Genomic DNA, 20863 nt, shown 5'->3' on the forward strand with positions numbered 1-20863 from the left:
CCAACATGTTGAGGTCTTCGCCACCCCACGATTGCAGTCTTGACTGACGGAGACGTTAAAAATTTGTACCACGTTTGTGGTACACGTACGTCAGCAGCTGAAGATAGGTTGAAGTAAGTGACAGTCATGCTCGCTCCAACTTGGAGCATGCCTCCAAGGAGGCAAGTTTTATTTCATTCGGTGATGACACCACGGTTTGATACCCGCATTAAGAGAGGAGAGAAATGGTTTCGGCGCCCCCGCGCACCTCACGCTGCCGGTTGCGGCGAGCCTTGGCACGAAGAGCGAGAAGCCCAGCAACGCCAACCATACCCAGGAGCAGGTAGCTCCCGATGTAGTCCGACGCCTTGTATCCTGCCTGGCCATCCGCCATCGTCATCAAGCTCGCGGAAGAGTGGTCTTTGCTGCTCTTCTTCTGCTTGGGCAACTTGCAATCATGCTCGGTGCGTGGGTTGCGGGCGAACGCGAAGGCCTTGGAGAATTCTTCAATGTCGCAAAGAGCTGCAACAGCAAAAAGAGGAAGTCGGCATACACGATTTAGTGCACGCTCGGTACTCTAGAAGGCAACAGGAATGCACCCGTCACTTACTGTCGTGGCAGTCAGGAAGCTGTTGAGGCTCGCCGTGGAAAATCATCCGAACAGCATGAGAACCACTCTTGGTCTTGTACACTTCAATCACCAGCATGCCTGCGTAGGGAGTCCAGGTGCGATTCCAGTTCTCCTTAACGGAGGCAGCCAGAAACGGCATAATAGTCGAGTCGTGGGCTGAGGATCATAGACGAATTAAACTGTTAGTGACAGATCGACATCGACAGCATACGTTCGAGACGTTCATACCCATCGTGACGGATAGTTTGTACGCGTCCGCGTCACCATTCAGCACGCCATCAAGCCGCGTTAGCATATCATGGGCAAGCGGCTGCATGGCAACCTTGGCGTACCACGAGTCATTGTATGTAAGGAAAATACCCTGGCGAACTTCCACCTCGTGGTAGGTCTTGGTGAAAGTCTCCTCATCGATACCGGGCGGAAGCTCAAGATCGTTACAGCGGGCGGTGCTGAGGCACTCCAACGCTGATCCCCACGAAAAGTTTCCCACTAGGTCGTTGAAGTGGTGCTCGATCTCAACGGTGGCAGGGTCTCGGAGGTGGTTCCAGAACTCCGGCGACTCATTGGAAAGTTGTCCAATGTGTCCCATGAACGGGCAGATATTCTCGTTGGCGTTGATGTAGTCCACCGAGATGTCTGCTACGTCCCATGACAGCATGCGGTGAAGCTCGAGAGAAAGTGTCCCGTCAACCGGGAAGAGCCCGTCGATTAGAGCTTGACCAGAACCCAGCGTCCTCTCTTGATCGTCACTGCGGAGGTAGATCTCGCTCAGCTCAAGGTGCTAGCGTTTGAGACAGCAGTTTCCCAGATATTAGATATACATTATACTACGCAGAAAAACATTCCCCAGAACAGAGCTCGACTTACCGACAAATTAGCAGTGGGAAAAAGCTTCAGCGGACCATCGCCTACGTAGGCGTCACGAAGAAACCTATAAAAATTGAGCACAACAAAAAGTTGTTACGGCTTGCAAGGGGATATGTAAGTCTAACTCAAATGCATCAACGCACTGTCCATTGGTCTTGTGCTGCTGACGCCCCAGCGGGAGAAGTCCGCCAATGACGCAGTCTCCCTTGAGGATGTTGTGTCCGTCCATGTACGATTTGCGGTACAACCGCCCAAAGCCCTTCGTCTTCTCGTTCGGGTTAATGTCCTGAGACTACAAAAAATGCAATGCACACAACGTCAACACATCCGCTCCAGCATCTAAAAACTCGATATGCGTCGCCGGCACGTACCGAGACGGATGTAGTGGTGCAGTCCCACTCGGCGTCCATGGGGTTGTGCTTGTGCGAGTCCCAGCAGAAGAGCTTCGCGTAGGGTGCGCGCGCACCATGGCGGGCGATAATCTGTACCTGCTCGAGCGACTCGACGAGCTCCGCCTGCTCCGGGGTGAGCGGCGGGATGCGCGTGGCCTCGATGCCCTCCATGGCGTTGCAGTAGCGGTGCGGCGCCCAGCCGTCATACGGGCCTGCCACCACTGCCGCAGGGGCGACGGTCGCAGCGGCGACCAGCAAGGCGAGGTGCATCTTTCGGAGGAGGTGTCGGGGGCGCGGCGCCAGTCTCGTTGTGCTCGAAGCTCGATAACGGGCGTCGCTTTGAATCTTGGATCCGTTGAATGGACCGGGCCAATCAGCGCGCACCTGACGCACCCACCTTCAAACAGAGTGGACCACACCAAAGTGGAGCCAAAAATGTACCAGTAATTAACCGGTTCTGATTTCGTACCTATCTGGGTTTTCGCATAAAATAACGGATCGACGCTGCACGGACACAAACATTACGAAAGTAGGGAGCAACAGCAAGCTTCTCCTTTACACCCCTCTGCCGTCTGGGGGGAAGGTGAGGCTCTCGTCTCAAGCCACAGTCGCGTTCACAAGAAGAGGCCCCCGCCCGCCGCCATGGAGAGCGGGTCGGAGGATGAGGAGAGCGTCGTGTTCCTGCGCGAGGAGCTGCGCAAGAAGACGCAGGAGCTCAAGCAGATGCAGGACGAGTTCGACGAGTACACGCAGTCCAGCCACGAGCTGGAGCAGGAGCTGGAGCAGGAGCTGTCCCGCGTGGAGAAGCGCAACTCCCACCTGCTCAACAAGAACCAGTACCTCGACCGCGACCTGCAGCTCGCGCGCAGCAAGCTTGAGGAGGCGCTGGACCAGACGCGCAAGTTCGAGGACGAGCTGCAGGCCACGCGCGCGGAGCTGGAAGCCTCTACAGCGGCCTGTCGCAAGCTGGAGCAGCAGCAGGATGACCTGGAGACGCAGGTGCGCGTCCTGCAGGCCACAGAGTCTGACCTGCGCCACAAGATGGAGCGCGAGATGGAGGAGAAGGTGTTCCTGCTCAGCGACCAGGAGGAGCTGCAGCGTGAGCACGAGCTCGCTACGGAGCGCTTCCGCACCGAGATCATGGACCTCAAGTCGGAGCTGTACGCGCTACAGCAAAAGTACGAGGACGCGACGGTGGCGTCGGACACGTTCTCAGGGAACGACAGCATGGCCACGACGCGGAGCCAGTCGGAGGAAGATGACGACGATTACGACTCGACCTACAACGAGAACTCGCTTCGTCACTCAACGGCGCACGAGCGCGACGAGATTAGTCGTGAGGTGCTGATTGAGTCGCTGCGTGAGGAGATTGAAGCTCTGTCTTCGCGTGTGCAGGACGAGACGGACGCCCGAGCAGCCGCTGAGGCCGAGGCCCAGCAGCTCCGCGATAGTCTTGCTCACATGGAGGCGATGGAGGCTGAGATGACGGAGATGACGGACGAACTGATTGAGAAGTCCCAGGATATTCGTACTCGCGACGAGCAAATCGAAGAGCTGCGCGAGTCTCTGCTGAAGCTGCAATCCGAGATGGCTACAGTCAACGACGGAGGCATCGAGCTTACAACTGAACGCGAGAATATGCGCAGCGAGCTGGAGGAGAAGGAGAAGGAAATGAGTACTTTGAAGGAGGAGCTGGAAACGGTGAGGGCGCAGTGTGATGATTTGACTGAGAGTGAACGCCAGCTGAAGGCCCAGTTGGAGCAAGGCGGCGAGGCTGTTGACGAATTGAAGGATCAAATCGAGACTCTGACGAGAAACCTCGAGGAAAGCAAGCAGGAACGCCGGGAGCTAGAAAGCAAGCTGCAATTTGGCAAGGGCGAAATATCTCAAAACCGCAGAGAAGTGGAGGAGCTGCATAGCTTGAACTTAGATCTCCAGAAGCAACTGGATGAAGCGACCAAGAGGACCTCAGAGCTCGAGCGAGCTTCTGCAGTATCGACAGCCTCCACTGTGTCGTCAGTTTCTGACAAGGAAATGGCTGAGTCAAAGCGTCTAATGATGGAAATTCAGACTATGCGAACGTCATTGAACTCTCTTTCGGCAGAGAACGCGAGGCTGAGAAACCAAGAAGGAATGGCATCAAGTGTCGTACCCGCTAAGCGCGTTTCAGCTGACGTGCTGCAAGTCAACTTCACGCCCGAGCAGCTTGCCCGGAAGTATCTCGCCGAACGAACTCGTAACGCGTCATTGCTCTCCCGACTTCAAACCGTTTGTGGTAACATTCAAGTGTTCTGCCGTGTGCGACCAGTCATTAACGAAGAGCTGGAAAAATCGTGGGGATCGAAGATGGCAGTTAACGTGGTGAATCAGTCGGACTTGGCCGCTATGGATATCCGTCCCGATCGTTCGTTTTCTAGCGATTCGGACGGGCAAATCGTCAGCAATGGCAACTTGGAGGCCTTGGCCAACAACAGTTCATGGAAAGTGTTCACGTTTGATCGAATTCTGGGCCCAGAAGAAACACAAAACGACGTTTTCCGCGAAGTGGAGCCTATTGCACAGTCTGTTGTAGATGGCTTCAAGGCATGCATTTTTGCGTACGGACAAACCGGTTCGGGTAAAACATACACTATGGAAGGAACTCCAAGCGATCCGGGTCTGAACTATCGGATTATCAGCCATCTCTTCCAGTCGGTCCAACTGCGCGGCGCAATTTATACACCTGAACCCGAGAACAACGAGGACCGCGACGATGAAATGAACGGGCTGCATACCGCTACCGACTCGTCTGTTTACCACGTACAGGTGGGAGTTCTGGAAATCTACAACGACTCATTGCGCGATTTGATTAACACGACCAACCCGAAAGCTCTGGAAATTCGCCACGATTCGTCGACTGGAGATATCTGCGTTCCTGATTTAACGATGGCGACTGTGTCTTCTCCTCAGCAGACAATTGATGTCTTACGCAACGCCCAAACCAATCGCGTCACTGGTAAAACTAACTCAAACCAGCACAGCAGTCGATCGCACAGCATTGTCATCGTGCAAATATCGAAGCGCCGGCCTGAGGGTGATGCCGGTGACAAGGACTCGGCAGACACTGAGGTTGACGAAGAGGGCTGCGGCAAGCTCTACCTTGTGGATCTAGCCGGTTCGGAGCGTGTGAAGAAGAGCAACGTTAGCGGTGCTATGCTTCGCGAAGCGGCTCACATCAACAAGTCGCTTTCGGCGCTTGCCGATGTGATGGAGGCACTGGATAAGAAGATGGCGCACGTGCCGTACCGTAACTCGAAACTCACGTATTTGCTACAGGATGTGTTGAACTCATCGTGCAAGACGGTGATGATTGTAAACGTCGGTCCGACCATCGAGAACGCCAGCGAGACTTTCCGATCCCTTCAGCTGGCGGAGCGCGTACGCAATATCGTGGTCGGCAGGAACCAGATTGTGAAGAACAAAAAGGATATACTGTCCGCGAAGAAGGCGTTTGCCGAGCTACAATCCTTGAAGCAGCAGATGCAAATTTCGAAGAGGAAGTATATGCAGTCACAACAGTCTGTGGTTGCCCTGGTAAGTCGCTGTCGGTCTGCATTCCATTCGAGGAGGCATGTTTTCTCACGAAATAGTTCCGGTGCCTCCTCTCCTTCAGAAACGCGACCAGAAGAACCAGTCGGAAAAACAGTCGGCAGCGCTGCAGAGCCGGCTTAAGTCGTGGGAGACACAGAATGAAAGCCTGAAGACACAAAACGAACTGCTCAAGCGACTCGTGGACGATCTTAGTGGCCAGCTCAAGGCAGAACGTGAAACGAAGCAAAAAGAAGCAGAGCAGCGCGAAGCTGCCCAACGCTTGCTCCGACAGCAGAGCGCCAAGTCTCGTGTGTCCACGTCGCAGCAAGAGGCGCAGCAGAAATTGCTGCTTGAACGGGAGGAGGAGATCAAGAAGCTGCGCCAACTGCTTACAGAAGCTAGGAGGCGCAGCACTTCGTCACTTATCCCTCGCTTGCCAGTATCATCGCCGCCTATGAAGAAGTCGAAGAGCTCACGGCCAGCATCTACACCGGGTAACAACCAGCAGGAAAATGACAGTGCCAGCGGCGCAGGTGAACCATCAAGCGCGCCAGCTTCAAGCGCTGGCCGTATCACCAAAATACGCACGGGTGCTCGTCAGTCTGCGGGCTCCCGTTTACAGTCCAGCAACTCCGCGAGCAATGTGACCGGCACAGAGCCCAGCCCCCAGAGCAGTAAACGCACGAGCTCTTTGGGCTCAACGAGGTCAGTAAGGTCAACTTCCAGCTTGTCAGCGCGGGCAGCTAGCAGCAAGTCGAAGCAAGGCGTCTGGAAGTAAGCAGTGCAGGGGATGTTCGTCGAGAAAAGAGCGCAGGGAAGCTCTTTTAGAGGAAGATAGAGGGCAGAGTGAGAAACCTGGTGATCGATCGTAGATCACCTTCGTAGTGCATTCATTCAGTGAGTTACGCAATATCGACGTACCAGTACGAAATTGAACCGACGATATCAAAGCAGTCTTTGATTGTAAGTAGTAAGCTGATGACCAGGCAAATGGGACGTAGTGGCAAACAACTATGACGACTTCGGGGGATGGGAAACGTTCCCATTTGCGCTTGAGGTGATAAGAGGCATCGCTGCATTCGTGTACTCAGCCAGACTCCGCAGCACTTGCCGGAGCAGGCCCTTGTGTTGGCTCACGTTGTCAAACACGTGCAGCAGCTCGAAGAGAATATCCTCTTGCACCTCCGTGGCAGCTTCTGCAGCCTCGCGATGCGATGGTGACATGAACCCGATGTTAGGCGGGTTGAGAACGCGCTCCAGTACGTCGCTGATTGCCGGTTTCACAATGTTGGTGAATGCTTCGTCTTCGTCTCCGCCATCGTCTTCGTTTTCGATCTCGTGGAGCGGGGCCGCCAAAGCCGACATCGAATCGACTGCTGCGGTCGCCGTTGTGTTAATACTGGAGTTGGTCGAGTACGCATCTGCTAAACGCTCGTCATCATGAGCGTCACGAGTGTTATTTGCTGCAGTAGCTGCAGCCTCAGCTTGAGCTTTCATTTCTTGCTGGAGGCTAGTGGACGACAAACGAATTGTGTTGAAGTCCCAGCCGCTGCCCACCGACGCGTCTCGTGCATGGCGTTTACCGCTATCCCTTTGTCCATAGGACGGTAGAGTGTCGTCACGGCCTCCACTCAGGGGAGGGCGATAAGTTCTGTCCAAGTGGCCGCCATATCCGTTCTCAAAGTGACCACTGCTGAAGCCGCTTTGCTGGGTCTGTGTGTCTGCGGCCCCTTGGTGACCCTGTTGCTGGTCTTCCAATTGATTCCGATCCAAAAGCTCCGTGAGGTGAGAAATATGCTTCGCAGACCGAATGAAGGGGTGCTGTAGTAACTCAGAAGCAGTGGGCCGATCCTGAGGAGCTTTTTGCAAGCAGCGAGACACGAAATCGACGAAACGGGACGAGAAAGTACCTTCAAGCACAGGCGGGTCCATCGTCGGGATCATAAACAACACTTTCATGGGGTGGATGCTGTTTTTCAAAGCAAGATCAAAATAACCCCCCACCCACGTTAGCACGACACGCAAGAGTTTCTCAGAGCGAAAAAATCCACGTACTCTGCAAGAGGAGGCGCTCCCTTGGCCATTTCGATCGCGGTGATTCCCAGGGACCAGATATCGGCCTTGAAATCGTACTCGGACTCCTGGATGACTTCGGGTGCCATCCAGAACGGCGTGCCCACAGCGGTGTTGCGCTTCGTCATCGTCTCTGTAATCTGACCCGTGACACCGAAGTCCGCGAGTTTCACGTGACCGTCCCCGCTCAGCAGCACATTCGCAGCCTTGATGTCACGGTGGATCTTCTTCTCCGAGTGCAGGTACTCCAGACCCTTCAGCAGCTCCCGCAGGATAATCGCAATGAATGCCTCATCTAGGGGGCCATTGCGCATAATATCCAGCACCGAGCCGCCCGACAGAAACTCCATGATGATCCTGTACAACCATTTTATCTATCAGCTTATGCTTCAGCTTACCAAACGAGAGAAACAACCACTGCGTGACCCACCAGAGCTTGGTCCCCGCAATGAACGAGCCCGAGTACGTCGTGAGCTGGTCGCATGAGCACTGCGACAACACGTGGATCTCCTGCTCCACACAACGCACACATAGGCCAGTCATTGGTTAAGATTAATTCAACGCCTCCACGTTGACAGGGAATTGTGCCGTCACCTGCTGCACGTCTTCGATCTCGTCGGCTGCGGACTCGAGGTCGATGATCTTGATGGCCACCACTTCGTCCGTCTGGACGTTTAGCGCCTTGTAGACCTGCCCGAACGCGCCGCCGCCGATGCGATCCAGCAGCTCGTACTGCACGGTCGGGTCCAGAGTGCCGCTCATCTCGCAGGCCACTCGCAAGTCTTCGCGCCGAGTTCCTGCGCGTTCAGTAATGGAGCTGCGTGATGCTCCCCCACTCCTTGGCACGCACACCGAAATTTCTCCATCACACTTGACGCTCTATCATTGGTTCTCTAAAACGAATATCAGATTGGAGCTGCTACGCGACTGGCTGGAATTCACAAATATCAGACTGGTCTAATTTTTGGCGAGACCAATTTTTGCAGCCATCTGCTCGTAGTGCGCTGCCAGACGCTGATACTCGGCCTCGAGGAAGGCCTTCCGCCGCTCGGCGCTGCCCATGCCGTCCAATTCCTCCGTGTGCAGGCGGAACAGCCGCTTCTTCACCTCGAGCCGAAATTTCTTGAGCTGCGCCTCGTCGCTCGGGTCCACGAACGCGAGCTTGCGCGCCTCGTAGCAGGTCTGCACCTGCTTCTGCGTGAGCTTGAGCTTCTCCTGCACGGCGTGGATGTCGGCGGTCGTCAGCGCTAGCGCCCCGCGCCCAGTGCCACCAGCGTCTGCGCTGTCCTCCGGTGCCAAGGAGAAGAAGCCGTGCTTGACGCAGTTCTTCAGGTCCACGAGGTCGCGTAGCTGCATGGACACAACGCCGAGATATTCATGAGCCGAAACATCTTGCCTACCCGAAGGCAAATAATCGGCACGTTGCAGAGGGGTTACGTACACTCGAGAAAGCGGGCACGGGGTCCTCTACTGTGAGCTCGTAAACATGATCGTTTCCAACAGCTTGCGTGTGGATGCAGTGCACCAGACGCTCGGCGTGCCCTGCAGGTACGGCTGAATTAGATGCGTGACTCCACGGGCACAACCTTCAGATGCACTTACCTTGACGCTGGTACGTAGGGAAGATGAGAGCTTGGCAAATGCGGTGCGTCTCATTTTGGGCGGGTTTACAGTATGCGGCTTTGCGTCCGAGCGGGTTGAAGAACTTGAAGACAGTGATGAACCCCACAGGACGGAACGCCCCACTCCCTGCCTCCGCACGTTCATACAGCAGATAGACAATCCACCTCGGGTCCGCGACGTCTACAGCATCCGCTCCTACGACATCGATTACACAACGTATCGCGAGCAAAGTTAGCGTCACCAAACATCGACAAGCTGTAAACTCATCGGTCGACCAACCTTCGACGAACCACAGCGACAGCGTCTGCAAGTTGGCGAGAAGCTTCTGGGCTGGCTCGTTGTCCTCCAGCTTGCATTCATAGATCTCAAAGTATCGATCTGCTTGTATTTCCTCGCCCTCTTTTACCCGAGCTTTGGTAGTATATGTCTCGATGCGCTTGCCGGGCGGGCCGGCGAACTCGGCCGCTGCCTTGCGCAGATCCGCAACAAACTCGTCTTTATCCTGGACGAAGCCTTCCGGCAGCGATGGCTTCAACTTTGCAACGACATCCACTGCCCTACACTCGCAAATGCAGCCACAGAGCGTTAGAGACCGGAGTCTGCAGACGCACACGCCTCAAATGCCAGAAGATCGTACGTGTCCGCTTTCTCCTTGAACTTGACGTCCAGCAGCGCGCGGAAGTCGAATCCATTGAAAACGACCGACATCTTGAGGCCTTCGTAGCCATCGACAGCTTCATCGGTACCGAACGCGTGGTACGTGAACTTGGGGGCGAACCACTCGAGCGTCTGCGCTTCAACTTGGTCGGCGTCGGTTGCTGCAGGAAGAGCTCTAGCTGTTAATAGAGGCTGCAATATGAGAGGAGCAGCGGGGTGCAATTGCAATTCTCACGTACCGATAGCGAGTGAGGTCGCTTCATTGGAGGATACCGAGCACGCGAAGCGGACGCGCTTCACGGCGGGCTCGTGGTGCTCCTCCGCCGGCCGCTTGGTTGCTGCTGCTTCGGTCGGCGCCATTTGTGCTCGAAAATCAATCCTACTGGTACCTAGGAAACGGTACCAATGTGTACGATACACCATTAGAAACGCTGCCAATTTGTAGATCACACCAATAGAAACGTCTCTTAGGTGGTCACATAATTTCCTGGTAGTCAACTAGGTCTTCCTGGAATACAAATGAAAGGGGGAGATATCAGCCAACCGTTTTTTTTGCTGAGGCCTCGAGCAAGGCCAACACAACAGAATTTGCCGTCGATAGCCTCAGTTGATCGGTGAAGGCGCACAACTCCTGTTCTTGTGTTCGGTACATGTCGATGTTCTGTGTGTCTCCGTTGGATTAAAAGTATGCTCGCCAACTTAGCCTTGGGCAAGCAGAAGTCGTACGACGGAATAGCGAGTGACACGATCACGGCGACTTTAAACCAAGCGCGAACTCTCTTGTGTTTGCGACTTGACCTGTCTCAACGCTACATCTCACTGCATTCGTAGGAAGTAGGCGCAGTAGCTAGCTGAAGAAAGCTCTAGCAGTACCATAGCATGTAGATGCATGGATTCCAGTGGGCTTATCATTTTCCTGGATTTAGGCTTGCCAGTGCACCACTTGCCCTTTTCCGAAGCGAAAAGTATTGATGCAGCAGTCGTGCATGCGGCGGCAGCTGGTGGTCGACTACACCAACATGAACGAACATGCTGGCTGACTGGAATAACTCGCTTCGGACTTGGAAGTCCTTGTGAGCTCATAGCGTCCGCCCAATAAAAGCTTTGTGACTGGAGTCTGCGTCTCAACACCTCGCAACGTGAAGTTGCTAGTGGAGCAGGCAATAAACGCCCTCTGCGAGGGCGGCGGAGCGCGGTGCCGCCGCCGACACAGAGATGGAGCTCTCCCGTTCAATTGTAGTCCACCACCACAAAGCGCGGCACCGTCTGCTTTTACCTTTCCCACAACCCGCACTCACGACTGTCCGCACTCCGATATTCGTCACTCTGCATCCCGCCGGCGGCCATGGGGATGATCTGCGTGAACCAGAACGAGGAGACCAACCTCACCACGACGAGCACGCCTCGCTGCGTGGCCGACTGGGCGCACACGCAGGAGCAGGTGGTGCACGCAGCCTACCTGCTCGCCGGCCTCGTGCTCATCGCGCTGCTGTGGACGGCCGCCTCGCGCCGCCAGCGAAAGTCCCTACGCAAGGGCGAGCTCGGCTTCTCGCTCAACTGCCGCCGATGGGCGCGCACGTCCCGCGCCGCCGCCATCATCGTACGAACGAGTTGCAATGCTAGTATACCTGTTGTCTGTACACTACCAGTCAGCTGATCCCTTCGCTGTGAACTAACTGTTCGAGCAGAACCGACCGGTGCAGTTGCTCGTGTCCTTCGGCATCCTGGGGCTCACCATGTCGCGACTCAACTCGTACGACGTGACGGAGTGGTCCTACTACACGGTGCTGGGGCTCTACGCGGTGGCCATCGTGGACGATGTGGTGCGCTTCCTCGCGTCGCGGTACAAGCTTCTCTTCTGCTTCTCGCCCCTCACGCTGCTGGAGTTGCTGTGTCTTGCGTCGAACTTTGGCGTGGGCTTTGGGTCCGTCAAGGTCATTGGAGGCGTGCGGACGCGCACGTACTTGGACTTCTCCGTCATGCGCCCGGTGTTTATCTTGCGGAGCTACCTGGAGATGGAGAGACACGTCCCGAGGTCGACGAAAGGCTGGATGATGGTCCGACTTGGCATCAAGATCCTACTCATGATCATGGTCGGCGCGTCGATCATGTTCTTCTTTGAGACGCTTGGGGAAATGCCCTTCTTCACCGACAACGGCTTTGCCCACTTGTACAGCTGCAGTGACGGATCAGTGACAAGGGTCGAGTCTAGCGAGTGCTCGGATGCAACCTGGTCCGTCATGTTTGCGTTCTACTTCACTGTTGTGGTACGTGCATTTACTTGTATCCTGGAATTGGTTGAAGCTGCGCAAGAGTATGCTAAGTGTTGATTTTTCCCTGTTGTAGACACTTGGTACGGTCGGCTACGGCGACAACGCACCACAAACAGTACCCAGTCGACTCCTGGCCATTATGTTCATTGTCATGGGCATCATTTTGTTCTCGATGGAGATTGACAACCTCATCAGCTTGTACAAGTTGCGCCAGATTGGAAACCCTCCGTACACACCCAAGCTCGACTCCAAGCACGTGCTCGTGATCGGTAATCCTTCATTCGCTCAGCTGTCGGCAATTCTGCGAGAACTATTCCACGCTGATCATCTGAGCGATACCGACACGCAGCAGCTTCACGCGGTTGTGCTCGGTGAGCGGAATTCCAAGTTTACGAAGCCGCTTATCGCGAAGCTGAAGGGGGACCCCATCTTCGCATCTCGAGTCACGTACGTCGCCGGCAACGCAACACGATCAGAAGATCTGGAACGATCCTTGGCACGGGAAGCTAGGGCGGTATTTGTGTTTCCTGACAAGCTCACGGGCGATGCTGCGACGGAGGACGCCATGAATATCATGCGTGTGCTCGCAACCAAGCGCTACGTGGGGTGAGTGATGATTTGTTTTATCTCATTGGGCTCAGTTTCAATGTGCTGACTTATTTCCCTTGTAGGTCATCCGTGCGCTTTTTAGTAATGGTGCTTCGTGCTGAGAACGCTCGGCATATGCTGGCTGCTGGCGTGCACCCAGACGACATTATCTGTGAAAATGTCATCAAAATGGGGTCTCTAGCTCAGAATGCGGTCTCGAACGGCATCTCGACAATGCTGTCGAACCTTGGATCCAGTCTCTCCGTTGATACAAGTGAAGACACAACCGAGAGCTCGACTCCGCTACTTAATGTGATCGGCAAAGATAAATCTATGGGCGCCGACATCCTGACGACCGATGTTGCTGAGAAGGATCTGCCTGAGCGCAGCTGGATCAAGGAGTACTACGCGGGCGCAGCAAAAGAGATGTACCTGATCCACCTATCGAAGGCACGTGCCTTTCAAACTGACTGCAGACTGCCGAAATCTAACTGTTTGCTTGTATTGCCATAACTAGAAATACGCCGGGCTAACCTTTGCTGAAGCCGCAATAAGGGTTTTCAAAGAAACCTCAGGTACCGTCCTGCTGATCGGCGTGGAGGTCATGTTCTCCGATGAAGACTCAGGGATCAACGACAACGTCGAGTCACGTGTGCTGCTGAATCCGGGAGAAAGTTTGCTCATGACGGAGTGGATCCAGTGTTATTGCATCGCTGACGATCTCGATCAAGTATTCAACTACAAAATCTGCCCAAAGGAAGTGACCCGCGAAGACATGCGGCGCCCAGGCAGCACTTCAACCTTCATGAACCCCACCGGGGACGTTTATCAGCCGATGCTCACTGCTACCAACGATGATGATCTACCCTGTGACGAGCTCAGGAGCTTAACAGCGTACACCGCGTACATGACCCCAAATTACGAGTCCATGAAGCGCCGCAGCCCAGTAAGTTCCCGGGTCCTTACTGATCAAAAGTGTTTTTAGCTCATTTTATCTTGACGTGCTCGCTTTGTCAGCTGACAACGTCAAGAACTGGATCCCTTGTTCTGGTGCGATCGCGAGTACCTGCCAAGTGTATTTGCTGGTATCTAACTTATTTTTTTTTTCTTTCTTCTTTTCTTTTATAAACCAGGACCGCTCGCTGGAGAGTATCGCTCTCAATTTCAGGAATTGTAATCGCACCATTACGAGCGGCAACCCCTACGAGGTTTCTCAAGGTCAAGCTGGATACCACAGCGGGGATGTGGCTCGGAATTCTCTATCTGCATCGGTCAACAACACTCTGAAAACACCTCCACTCAAGATTCTCCTACACCCTGATCACATCGTGATCTGCAGCTTTTTGGGCGAAGAATCACTCGAAAGCTTGCAGTGGCTCATCTGGCCTCTCCGCAGCCCGTATGCTACCAGCCAGCCACCGATTACCATCCTAGATACTGCCGAGCCACCTCCTACGTTGATGCGGATGCTGTCTCCTTTCAAAAATGTGGTACGTACGCAAATATGGGGTTCAGTTTACTCTGTAAATCTAACTCGGGGTGTATTCTACAGTACTACGTGCGGGGAAGCCCTCTAGTGTACTCAGACTTGCAACGCGCTGGTGCCAAGGCTGCAGCCGCAGTCGTTGTCCTAGGAAAGCGAGCGAAAACCACCATCATTTCTGAATCCGCGCACGATGCTGAATTGGAGTCAAGCATCGCCGATGCGGAGGCCATTTTCGCGACGATGCTTGTGGAACTGAAGATGGACTTTTCAAAGATCTTCGCTGTGACGGAGCTCGCTGACGAGGCCAACTCGAAGTTTATGGGCATGTCATTTCAGCTTAACCAGCTCCAAACGGTGTTGCCAACCGCTGAACGGGGAAGCAGCGGGATTGCAGTGGACTTCTCGGGCTTGGAGATGCTGAACCTGTGGGATAGTATACTGGAGCACGACGCGCCCGAGCAAAAATCGGAGAAGGAGATTTTTGGGCTGCCTCTCTACATGTCCGGCCGGATCCTCCACCCTGAGCTGTGCGAGAACATGGTCGTGCAGACGTACTTCAATCCGTCGATTCACAAGATTGTTCGTCAATTGGTTGGAGGGCCTCGCTGTACAGGCGTGATTCACACCTTCTCGGTCCCGCGCGCTCTTCGAGTACGTCCAAGATTGTTTGACTTCATGTGCGTACGGACTTATCTTACTCACTTGTTTGATTTCTGTGCTTGTTTTTAGGAGGCTTGTACGTACGCAGACGTCTTCCACTCATTCGCTGGGTCTTCGTACTCGGGCATTTGTATCGGTATTTACCGCATGTCCACTCAAGCAATGGGGTCATCGAACCACGTCGAACTCCCCATTGTCATCACGACACCGAAGGCCGATCTCAAAATTCTGAGCACCGATCGGTTGTTCATCTTGATCGGAGCGCACACGCTGGAGCGAGCGGCGACAAGGATCCAGAAGCGCTACCGAGAGTACAAGGGGATTTCCTGATCCCTCGAACAGGAAGTAAAGGCACTGAATGAATGTATTGGGTGATCATGCATGTTTTTTAAGGCAAAAAGTGAACCAAAAAATGTTATGCAGTCTATTGTTTGAACGTCTATGGAGAACATCCCGATGGCGTAGATCATCATGACCTGCGGCCCTTTTTCCTGCCCGACTGTTTGCCTCCCTTCGCGTGGCCTGCAGCTGCGTGTTTGCGCTTGTTGTTGCCCTTGTTCTTCTTGTTGTTATCGTTGTTGTTGCATTCACTCTTGCCCTTGTTGCTGCTGTCGCCATCCTGCTTGCTAACAATCTTGGGAACCTTGTTGTTGTTGAAGCCCTTCCTCTTCTTCTTGCCCCCGAGCATGTCATCAAGCGATGGGGTCAACAGCAAGTAAATCTTCTTGAGGGTGTCCATCGTGACAGGCTCGACAGGAACGGTGTTCTCCTTGTCTCCAGCACCCTTGGCGTCGGCGCCTTCAGCTTCAGCTGGCGTCTCAGGCTGCGCGCGGTCCTCCGGCACGAAAATGAACGTCTGCGAGTCCCAGATCGGGAACGAGCCCTTCGAGAGCACCTTCTTGTTCGAGTAGCCCGGGTACAGGCACCGATCGAAGATGACAGACTGCTGGTGACGCAGCTTGTTGGTCTTGGCGATGTTCTCGATGCCCCACTGGCCGAACGGCGCCTTGGTCTTGTGCGTCACGTGCACCTCACCCGTGGGCGTGAGCATCTGCCCCACGTGGGCGAAGAAGCCGTGCAGGAGCTGCTTGTTCATCTCCATCTCCTGGTTCTGTCCGTCCTCTCCGCGCGGCGCGCGCACGCACGGGAAGTTCCAGATGACGCGGTCGAAGAGTCCGAGCTGCTTCATCTGCTCGGCGTCCGTGGCGTCCACCTCGTGCTGCACCGTCACGTGCGGCATGGCGTTCAGCTCGGCGAGGATCTTCTCGCCGTCCGGGTACGTCTCCAGCACCGTCTTGTTGCTCTCGTGCGACGTGGCCACCAGCGTCACGCCCGAGTCGGGACCCAGCGCGCGCGCGAGCGCCAGCGAGTACGAGAAGTTGCCGTCGCCCACGGTCAAGATGCGCTGCACGTGCTTGGCGTCGAACAGACCCACGCAGTGCTGCGTCTGCGTCTGCTGCTGCTGCTCCGTAGGCTCCTGCGTGGGCGTGTCCTGGTCAGCATCGCTCGACTTCTTGGAGGCGGCGGCCATGCGCGGACACATCTCCGGGCGCACGTTGGGCAGCAGCCCCGGGCGGCTGTGCAGCGCGATCTTGTAGCAGCAGGCGATGCATCGCGTGAAGGCGCAGCGCAGCGTGTCGCGGTGCACGTGCAGCAGGTGCAGGTCGCGCCACTGCAGCTCCGAGCCCCTGGCGTCCATGGCTTTTTGTGTCGATGATTGACTGGCGCAAATGTATGTACAAGGTATGTACACAATGTGGTGCACACCACACTTCAACGTGTGGAGAAAAAACCTCCGAGGTTTTTCCTATAAATCAGACGGGAGGGGATTTCCCCGAGCCGAGAAGCTCATCTTACACTACACGAGGCGCCGCGACCCGGAGGAGGCTCTTCTCGCCAAGCGAAGCTCGACTTGACCGACACCTGGGGCCGCCATGGACCAGCTGATCCCCATCATCAACAAGCTGCAGGACGTGTTCAGCGCCATCGGGCAGTCGCCCATCAACCTGCCGCAGATCGTGGTCATCGGCAGCCAGAGCAGCGGCAAGTCGTCCGTGCTGGAGAACATCGTGGGCAAGGACTTCCTGCCGCGCGGCTCGGGCATCGTCACGCGCCGCCCGCTGGTGCTGCAGCTGTACAACTCGTCGGCCACGGTGCCCGTCGTCGCCGAAGAGGACGGCGCGGAGGCCGCCGACGAGTGGGGCGAGTTCCTGCACCTGCCCGACCAGAAGTTCACGGACTTCGCCGAGATCCGCCGCGAGATCGAGAAGGAGACGGACCGCATCACGGGCAAGAACAAGGGCATCAGCAACAAGAGCATCAACCTCAAGGTCTTCTCGCCGCACGTGCTCAACCTGACGCTCGTGGACCTGCCGGGCATCACCAAGGTGCCCGTGGGCGACCAGCCCGTGAACATCGAGGAGCAGATCCGCGACATGTGCACCGAGTTCATCTCGAACCCCAACTCCATCATCCTGGCCGTCACGTCCGCCAACACGGACCTGGCCAACAGCGACGCGCTCAAGATGGCGCGCGAGATCGACCCGGACGGGCAGCGCACCATCGGCGTGCTCACCAAGCTCGACCTCATGGACGACGGCACGGACGCCATGGACATGCTGCAGGGCCGCGTGATCCCGCTCAAGAGGGGCTACGTGGGCGTCGTGAACCGCAGCCAGGCCGACATCAACTCGCAGCTGTCCATCCGCGACTCGCTGGCCAAGGAGCAGAACTTCTTCAAGACGCACCCGGCGTACAGGGCCATCGCCTCGAGGATGGGCACGCAGTACCTGTCCAAGACGCTCAACACGATCCTCATGCACCACATCCGGGACTGCCTGCCCGACATCAAGTCCAAGATCAGCAGCATGATCTCTGACCTCGATCAGGAACTCGGCGAGATGGGCTCCCCCACGGAGCAAATGTCGCCCACGGAAATGGGCGGCTGCCTGCTGAACCTGCTGTCGCACTTCTCCAGCAACTTCACCAACTCGCTGGACGGACGCAACCACCAGCTCGTGGAAATGGACGAGCTCTACGGCGGCGCGCGCATCAACTACATCTTCAACGAGATCTTTTCCAAGTCACTTCGTGAGGTCAACCCATTTGATGGACTCAGCGACGAGGACATCCGCACCACGATTCGCAACGCCAACGGCCCGCGCCAGTCGCTGTTCGTTCCGGAAGTATCGTTCGAGCTGCTCGCCAAGCGCCAGATCAGCAGGTTGGAGCAGCCCGGCCTGCAGTGTGTAGACCTTGTCTTTGACGAGCTGCAGCGCGTGACGTCGCAGTGCGAGACGATCGAGCTCACGCGCTTCCCCGAGCTGCGCGACCGCGTCATGGAAGTGGTCAACGGCATGCTCCGTGCTTCGTTGGTGCCGACGCAAGCTATGATTCAGAACCTTATTCAGATTGAGTTGGCTTACGTGAACACAAACCACCCGGACTTCATTGGCGGTAGTCGCGCGGTTGCACAGCTGATGGAGAAGATGCAGCGCGAGACGATGGCGTCCGCGGGAGCCCCTACCAACCAAATGATTAACCAGGACCCGCGCCGCGCCGGACAGCCAGTAAAGCAAAGCGCCGCTCCAGCTGGACACGCTGGCGCCGCTGAGGAGAAGCAGGAAGGCAACGGCCTGCTGTCGTTCTTTGGTGGCGGTCGCAAGAAAAGCGGCGCGGATGGCGTCACGAGCTCAAAGCCTGCAGTCGTCAAGCTTCCTCAGGTACCAGTGAGCATGCGGCAGGGCGATGACCCGACGGACCGGGAACGCATCGAGACGGAAATTATCAAGAGTCTACTCGCGTCTTACTTCGATATCGTGCGGAAAAACTTCCTGGATCTGGTGCCCAAGGCCATTATGTGCTTCATGGTGGGGCACTCGAAGGAGAATATTCAGAACGAGCTCGTGTCATCCCTATACCGCGAGGACAAGCTCTCGGAGCTGTTGGCCGAGACGGGCGACATTGCTGCCCGACGCTCGAACTGCGACGAGATGCGAACACTACTCCAGCGCGCCCTAGAAATTGTGAACGAGGTTCGCGACTTCAATACGTTTAAGTGAAGCGGTCAGTGGCTGCAAGTAATCAAGGCTCCAAGAGAGTAGAAGGTAGGTAGAGTGCGGTGGTTCAAGAAGTAGCTCCATTTCGCGTGGCATCATCTCTCAAAAACACTTTCCGTTTGCCTTATACCTAGTTCTTTGCCGCGCTGTATTGTGTTGTGTATCTTTGTCGATAATCTATCTGCTAGCGGAATGAAAAGTCTGATGCAGGCGTTCCTATGCGTACTTCCACACCGGAGACGGATTGGTCTCCATCACTCACAGCACTGGGGTCCTTCTTAGGCGCGTCCTTGTCGGTATTCTCTGTGGTTTCCGTTTGCCGTTGTTCCGCATCACCGAATATCTCGTCAAACTCCTCATCGTACTTGTCAAGCTGAGCTGCAACTTCAGAGGATGCATTCGCATTTTCATCACCAGTGGAAGCTGTCCCAACAGGGTTCGCCGGAGCATCGCCAAAAATCTCGTCAAACTCGTCGTCAAAGCTAATATCTCGTGCTGCCTTTTCAGAAGAAGTGGCGGCAGCAGCCTCAAACTCCGCCATGACGACCGAGTCCTCGAACTCCATCGCATCCGAGAAACCTGCGTCGATATCAAAATCGATATCTGGCTTCGCGGCAGCTTCATTACAGCTAGAGCCATGCCCGGATGCCCCACCAAGCTTCATATCTTCAGCAGGTAAGCCAATAGAATCGACGGTGGCGGTCTCCTCCGTCGTGCTCACCGAGGTGGTCGTTTCGTGCGTCTCCACCGTGAAGCTGGCCGTCGTGCCAGCCTCGCCGGCCACCGCGTCGCCATCGAACGCGGACGAGTCACCAAAGTCGCCAGGCCGCTCTGCTGCGGCACCGAAGTCGGGTGCTGAAGATTCGGCGGGCGGGCCGAAGTCTGCTGCCGCACCAAAGTCAGCTGCCGGTGCGTCAAAGTCTGCTGCCGGTGCGTCAAAGTCTGCCGCCGCACCGAAGTCTGCTGCGGGTGCGTCGAAGGTGGCGGTCTCCTCCGTCGTGCTCACCGAGGTCGTGCTCACCGAGGTGGTCGTTTCGTGCGTCTCCACCGTGAAGCTGGCCGTCGTGCCAGCCTCGCCGGCCACCGCGTCGCCATCGAACGCGGACGAGTCACCAAAGTCGCCAGGCCGCTCTGCTGCGGCACCGAAGTCGGGTGCTGAAGATTCGGCGGGCGGGCCGAAGTCTGCTGCCGCACCAAAGTCAGCTGCCGGTGCGTCAAAGTCTGCTGCCGGTGCGTCAAAGTCTGCCGCCGCACCGAAGTCTGCTGCGGGTGCGTCGAAGGTGGCGGTCTCCTCCGTCGTGCTCACCGAGGTGGTCGTTTCGTGCGTCTCCACCGTGAAGCTGGCCGTCGTGCCAGCCTCGCCGGCCACCGCGTCGCCATCGAACGCGGACGAGTCACCAAAGTCGCCAGGCCGCTCTGCTGCGGCACCGAAGTCGGGTGCTGAAGATTCGGCGGGCGGGCCGAAGTCTGCTGCCGCACCAAAGTCAGCTGCCGGTGCGTCAAAGTCTGCTGCCGGTGCGTCAAAGTCTGCTGCCGGTGCGTCAAAGTCTGCCGCCGCACCGAAGGTGGCGGTCTCCTCCGTCGTGCTCACCGAGGTCGTGCTCACCGAGGTGGTCGTTTCGTGCGTCTCCACCGTGAAGCTGGCCGTCGTGCCAGCCTCGCCGGCCACCGCGTCGCCATCGAACGCGGACGAGTCACCAAAGTCGCCAGGCCGCTCTGCTGCGGCACCGAAGTCGGGTGCTGAAGATTCGGCGGGCGGGCCGAAGTCTGCTGCCGCACCAAAGTCAGCTGCCGGTGCGTCAAAGTCTGCTGCCGGTGCGTCAAAGTCTGCCGCCGCACCGAAGTCTGCTGCGGGTGCGTCGAAGGTGGCGGTCTCCTCCGTCGTGCTCACCGAGGTCGTGCTCACCGAGGTGGTCGTTTCGTGCGTCTCCACCGTGAAGCTGGCCGTCGTGCCAGCCTCGCCGGCCACCGCGTCGCCATCGAACGCGGACGAGTCACCAAAGTCG

At 56.3% G+C, this 20863-nt stretch overlaps 8 protein-coding genes across 8 annotated transcripts; 3 read left to right on the forward strand and 5 right to left on the reverse strand.

Moving 5' to 3' along the window:
• Positions 1–208: 208 nt before the first annotated feature.
• On the reverse strand, positions 209–2160 carry PHYSODRAFT_560654 (hypothetical protein; the record flags this gene model as incomplete). The annotated part of the gene is made up of 6 exons (XM_009531591.1): positions 1849–2160; positions 1621–1769; positions 1478–1541; positions 839–1391; positions 590–766; positions 209–501 (listed from the first exon to the last, which is right to left on the reverse strand). Exons 1-6 carry the CDS (start codon positions 2137–2139, stop codon positions 209–211), a joined length of 1527 nt encoding a protein of 508 aa, XP_009529886.1. The 5' UTR covers positions 2140–2160.
• A 351-nt stretch (positions 2161–2511) lies between these two features.
• PHYSODRAFT_250955 (hypothetical protein) lies at positions 2512–6117 on the forward strand (the record flags this gene model as incomplete). Its single annotated transcript, XM_009531592.1, has 3 exons — positions 2512–5442; positions 5522–5972; positions 6062–6117. The coding sequence occupies 3 exons, from the start codon at positions 2512–2514 to the stop codon at positions 6115–6117; spliced, it is 3438 nt and encodes a 1145-aa protein (XP_009529887.1).
• A 333-nt stretch (positions 6118–6450) lies between these two features.
• On the reverse strand, positions 6451–8274 carry PHYSODRAFT_509910 (hypothetical protein; the record flags this gene model as incomplete). The annotated part of the gene is made up of 5 exons (XM_009531593.1): positions 6451–6860; positions 6966–7408; positions 7495–7869; positions 7943–8025; positions 8107–8274. 5 exons carry the CDS (start codon positions 8272–8274, stop codon positions 6451–6453), a joined length of 1479 nt encoding a protein of 492 aa, XP_009529888.1.
• A 195-nt stretch (positions 8275–8469) lies between these two features.
• On the reverse strand, positions 8470–10152 carry PHYSODRAFT_508564 (hypothetical protein; the record flags this gene model as incomplete). Its single annotated transcript, XM_009531594.1, has 6 exons — positions 8470–8862; positions 8954–9054; positions 9115–9330; positions 9415–9692; positions 9773–9935; positions 10032–10152. The coding sequence occupies 6 exons, from the start codon at positions 10150–10152 to the stop codon at positions 8470–8472; spliced, it is 1272 nt and encodes a 423-aa protein (XP_009529889.1).
• Positions 10153–11137: 985 nt separating this feature from the next.
• PHYSODRAFT_508431 (hypothetical protein) lies at positions 11138–15129 on the forward strand (the record flags this gene model as incomplete). The annotated part of the gene is given in 11 exon segments (XM_009531595.1): positions 11138–11392; positions 11481–12059; positions 12139–12671; positions 12737–12927; positions 12979–13154; positions 13171–13254; positions 13300–13611; positions 13787–14143; positions 14206–14493; positions 14554–14790; positions 14872–15129. The coding sequence occupies 11 exon segments, from the start codon at positions 11138–11140 to the stop codon at positions 15127–15129; spliced, it is 3270 nt and encodes a 1089-aa protein (XP_009529890.1).
• Positions 15130–15268: 139 nt separating this feature from the next.
• PHYSODRAFT_316216 (hypothetical protein) lies at positions 15269–16498 on the reverse strand (the record flags this gene model as incomplete). The annotated part of the gene is made up of 3 exons (XM_009531596.1): positions 15269–15321; positions 15391–16276; positions 16325–16498. The coding sequence occupies 3 exons, from the start codon at positions 16496–16498 to the stop codon at positions 15269–15271; spliced, it is 1113 nt and encodes a 370-aa protein (XP_009529891.1).
• A 235-nt stretch (positions 16499–16733) lies between these two features.
• Positions 16734–18985, forward strand: PHYSODRAFT_560655 (hypothetical protein; the record flags this gene model as incomplete). The annotated part of the gene is made up of 1 exon (XM_009531597.1): positions 16734–18985. The coding sequence occupies one exon, from the start codon at positions 16734–16736 to the stop codon at positions 18858–18860; it is 2127 nt and encodes a 708-aa protein (XP_009529892.1). The 3' UTR covers positions 18861–18985.
• Positions 18986–19041: 56 nt separating this feature from the next.
• PHYSODRAFT_302481 (hypothetical protein) lies at positions 19042–19422 on the reverse strand (the record flags this gene model as incomplete). The annotated part of the gene is made up of 1 exon (XM_009531598.1): positions 19042–19422. One exon carries the CDS (start codon positions 19420–19422, stop codon positions 19042–19044), a length of 381 nt encoding a protein of 126 aa, XP_009529893.1.
• Positions 19423–20863: the final 1441 nt, after the last annotated feature.

This window comes from Phytophthora sojae, assembly GCF_000149755.1.
Source record: "Phytophthora sojae unplaced genomic scaffold PHYSOscaffold_5, whole genome shotgun sequence".
NCBI lineage: Eukaryota > Oomycota > Peronosporomycetes > Peronosporales > Peronosporaceae > Phytophthora > Phytophthora sojae.